The sequence below is a fragment of the Vigna radiata genome, chromosome 8 (genome assembly GCF_000741045.1).
Source record: "Vigna radiata var. radiata cultivar VC1973A chromosome 8, Vradiata_ver6, whole genome shotgun sequence".
NCBI lineage: Eukaryota > Viridiplantae > Streptophyta > Magnoliopsida > Fabales > Fabaceae > Vigna > Vigna radiata.
The window spans coordinates 2,698,125-2,702,588 of record NC_028358.1 but is presented as its reverse complement, the minus strand read 5'-3'; the positions used below and the strand labels follow the sequence as shown (position 1 = coordinate 2,702,588).

The following is a 4,464-nucleotide window of genomic DNA, read 5'->3' as shown; positions in this document are numbered from 1 at the left end:
CCAACTAGCTGCTCATTCGTACAGACACCTTAACGAACAAACAAGATCAAGATATATATATATATATATATATATATATATATATATATATATATAACAATTTATTTTTCAAAAAAAAAGTGAAAAGTTTACAAATTTAAAAAACCTAAAGTGGTCCATCTTTACAATACCAAAAAATATTATTATTTTATATAATAAAGATTTGCTCTTTTTTCAAAAATATAAACCAATAAATAAGTTCACAGGTTAGTGATTTATTTGGTCTTTTAAGTAACAATAAATTAAAGATTTTTACCTAAAAAACAACAAACGAACAATATTTTTATCATAAATTTTCAGACTCTAACTCGTGAGAATTTTTTTAAATATAAACCAGCAGAGAAATGCATGGGAAATTATAGTTAAAAGCATGTAAGCTATATATTCAATAAAAATTTGCAGCATTTGTTTATTTTTAATGATATTATTCCAATATCAAGTAAGGACTCCAATAATTGAATTTTGTCCTTTATAATAGATTTCATTATGATGGATTTGTTTTTATTATAAAAAACATTTGTTGTGTTAAAAAATTAAAGTAAAATATATTATATTTTTATAAAAATGTGACAATATAGAAACAAAGCCTAAGATATTTCATAGATAACGTGGAAGCTGGAAGCTGGAAGCTAGAAGCAGGTGATTTGACTTAAATGGAAGAGTTGTGGTAATTTAAGTTTGGTTATTATTTAAGTGGGAAAGTGAAGAAATATAATTAATTAGGGAAAATGAAAGGGTGAAAGAGTACAGTTGAACTGTTTATACATGCCTTAATAGACATAGCCCACATGATTCTGTATTGGGTACCAAAGACAAATGATGATTCTTATCATACTGTCATGCATAATGAGAATGAGAATAAGCATGATGGTGACGATAGATGAAAGGCCAACATATATACTGGCTAATCAATAAGACAACAGGAGCAGGTTTATAATCCCAGACATGTCTCTCAGATGATATATCATTTTCTTCTTGTCATCATGACGCTATTTTCTTTTTCCTTCTTCTTCTTCTTTCTTTAGCTTTGTTTGGTGCACCCTCTTAAATTTCACTCTCCACATTTAATTACATGAGCTTAAACTCAGTTCAAAATTGACTACACATTTTCTTTCTACCACTTTTTCCTGCTTCAGTACGCACCACAACATTACACTAAAATGGAATTTCTTTCTATCCCTTTTCTTTATACCACTTTTTGCTTAAGCATTTTATATCGTCTTATTAAATTTCTGATCATGACAACTCTGCCATCAAAAACTCTTAACAGAAACACCATACAAAAATTCTCTTGTTGCTTCTTTAAATTTATTACACAAGTAAGCTTCACCTACCCTTCAAATTAAAACACCAAAATAGGGCTAACTTGATTCACTTAAAACGGTATAAACTGGAAAATAACTAATAGAATCTCAGGCGGCTTTTCTGACCACTAATTATAATTTTCCTTCATTCTAGATTCTCCATACTTTATCCTATCATTTCTTAATTCCATTTGCTTCATTATTTATGTATATACAATAATACAACATTCTCTTGCTTCAGTCTATGTTAGGTTAAATATGCAATATGATAACCCTAGTTTATTCAAATAAATGCTGAATCGGTACAAATACTTTTCCAATTTTTAAAACAATTATTTTTTATTCATATGAATACTATATTTTGATCTTACACGTATAATTATTTTACAACTTACTTCTATCATTATATATCTTTATCTTTGTATAAAATTTGAACCGAATAGATATAGCACAAATATATATATAACTCATTCTCTCTCTTATCTTAAAGCATGAGAAGTGTGTACAAAGCTACCATATATATAAAATAAAATCTTTGTCTACATGGTGGTGGTGTATTTTATGGCAGTGTGGTGGTGGGGGAAGGCATGACAACGGTTGAATATTTAAATAGATTCACGTGCCTTTGTCAACCTGTGTTTGTCGGTCAATCTTTATTCCCACAAAGGCAAGGGAAGAAGCCAACATAAAAAGGCAGTGTTGTTGCTGTTCTTGTTGCTTCTAAGGAGAAGAAGAAGAAGAACAGGTTGAAGTAGAAGAGCTTTTCTGCAACACAACACCAACCAACCAACCCAATGTGCCCTTTCTAACCCTCTTCTCCATTCAACAAACTACAACTATTCTCTGTCGGTACATATATAACAACAACATCATCATCAGTATCTTCAAATTACACAGCTTTTATCCACCCCTTTACCATGGAACTGGCTTTGAGCTTAGGCGACACTTCCAAGCCCTTTACTTTTCTCGACAAGCCTGCTAATTTACCCTCCAAGGACCCTCCTGGGTTCTGCATAGGACCGGGTAAAGGGTTTGATGACAAAAGAAGTGATGCTGAGAAAAGGGGTTCTTCAGATCCACCGGTTCAGCTTGATCTTCTTCCTTTCACTCCCGTTCTCAGATCCCAACCTCCTTCCCAGCTACGAATCCCTTGGCTCACTGAACCATGTAATCCTCTCTCCCTTTTACGTTTCTTTCGCGCACCCAGAGTGGTTCACTCATTCAATCTCATCCCTTTTCACACAAACAACATATTATCGTTGTGTTTTTAGTTTACATTAACAATTTACCTCGTTTGAGTATCAGTTAAAAGAGAAAGTTTTACTAGAAATTGTGAGTCGGGTTTCTTTGTACGAGATTAGACCATAGTAAAACTGATGTTTTTTTTATGTTTGGTTTATCAATGGGTATAAAAAGATGTATGTTTTGTTGTTTAGGATGAATGAACACTGAAAAATTTCTTCCTTTTATTTTATCTTATAGTTTGTTACGATGATGAGAGCTGTGTTGTGTTGTGATGTGTAGCTAAGGTTTGGTGTGTTGTGGTTCCTGACTGTAGGTGGAGCGGGGAGGGTGCTGGACGTAAACCTTTTTCCGGAGGACGGCGACGACGGGACGTCACTGTCGTCGCCGAGCAGTGCGGTGTCGCCGTTTCAGATGGATTTCAGCATGAGAAACGGTAATGCAGAGTTTGGAGGAAGAAACAAGAGGGAACAACAAGAGGGTGAAGGTACCAGAGGCAGTGATGACGAAGAAAATGGCTCAACCAGGAAGAAACTCAGACTCTCCAAAGAACAATCAGCTTTTCTCGAAGAAAGCTTCAAAGAACACACCACTCTCAATCCGGTAAAGTCTACACAAAACAACACCATTTTTTTCCTTCTTTGGATAAACTGTATTAGTTCGTTTGTTCAACCTTTTGAATTCTGTAAATGGGTCCTAAATATTTTTTTAAGTTATTTATTAATTTATAATTTTGACCATAACTTGCAGAAGCAGAAACTTGCTTTGGCTAAACAGTTGAATCTCCTTCCTCGTCAAGTGGAGGTGTGGTTTCAGAACAGAAGGGCAAGGTAACTGAATCTGTAATGAACAACAACCTTGGTTAACATTTTGTTGAAGTTACTGTTAAACATTGTGTTGTGTTGTGTTTGATTTGTGAATGTGATTTCAGGACAAAGTTGAAGCAAACAGAAGTGGATTGTGAGTATTTGAAGAGATGCTGTGAGACTCTAACAGAAGAGAATAGAAGGTTGCAGAAGGAGCTTCAAGAACTTCGAGCCTTGAAAACTTCTCAACCTTTCTACATGCAGCTTCCAGCCACCACTCTCACCATGTGTCCCTCTTGTGAAAGGGTTGCCACAAATTCCACAACAACCAACCAAACTTCTTCCACTATCAATAATGCTTCTCAAATCCCTGTCGAGTTATCTCTCAGCAAGCCCAGAATATTGCCCTTCCATAATGGCCAAGCCCAAGCAACCCAGCCACAAGCCCAAGCTCAAGCCCATCAGATACCCTCTTCATGATCTTCATTCAATGAACATTTTTTTGGATGGTTTTTACATATGATATATATATAATATATATAAATATATAGTTTGATATTATGGTATATCACAGAGGATAAAGACAAAGGATTCACTACCCTTATTTATCGTTTTTGTATATATTTTAGACTTTTTCTTTATCTTCTTTCATTCATCTGTTTTTTTCTTTCTTCTCTTCGATTGAAAGAACTATGAATGATCCTTTTTGTTGATCGGTTAGAATGCACCAAACTTTTTGGTGGTGAAATTGTGAAATGAAAGGCTATTTTTTTTGGTTTGTTTATTTTCCTCTGCCATGATGACAAAGAGCGAACTCTTGAATGACCTTTCTACCCTTAACGTACCCTACTTGCTATTATGTACTTGTAATTTTGCAGAATGGCTATGGAGCTTTTCAAAATTAAGTACTTCAGAGAATAATAATTGAACCATGTTTTATTTTGTGGGAGGTTTTAAATCCTTGCCACCTTTGGTTGCATTAATCACTCTATGGAATGTGTAATTTAAAGCACAACAGCATTTATTCTTAATTAGATTAACTTCAAATAAATGGCTTCGATAAATTGAATCTA

General features: G+C 34.0%; 1 protein-coding gene across 1 annotated transcript; it reads left to right on the top strand.

Moving 5' to 3' along the window:
• Nucleotides 1–1,909: 1,909 nt before the first annotated feature.
• Nucleotides 1,910–4,175, top strand: LOC106770970 (homeobox-leucine zipper protein HOX11). The gene is made up of 4 exons (XM_014656832.2): nucleotides 1,910–2,510; nucleotides 2,902–3,188; nucleotides 3,336–3,415; nucleotides 3,517–4,175. The coding sequence occupies exons 1-4, from the start codon at nucleotides 2,261–2,263 to the stop codon at nucleotides 3,869–3,871; spliced, it is 972 nt and encodes a 323-aa protein (XP_014512318.1). The 5' UTR covers nucleotides 1,910–2,260; the 3' UTR covers nucleotides 3,872–4,175.
• Nucleotides 4,176–4,464: the final 289 nt, after the last annotated feature.

Coding starts and splice junctions, on each gene's coding strand:
- LOC106770970 (XM_014656832.2), top strand. CDS start 2,261: ATGGAACTGGCTTTGAGCTTAGGCGACACTTCCAAGCCCTTTACTTTT. Junction 2,511..2,901: donor CCCTTGGCTCACTGAACCAT/GTAATCCTCTCT, acceptor TCCTGACTGTAG/GTGGAGCGGGGAGGGTGCTG. Junction 3,416..3,516: donor TTTCAGAACAGAAGGGCAAG/GTAACTGAATCT, acceptor ATGTGATTTCAG/GACAAAGTTGAAGCAAACAG.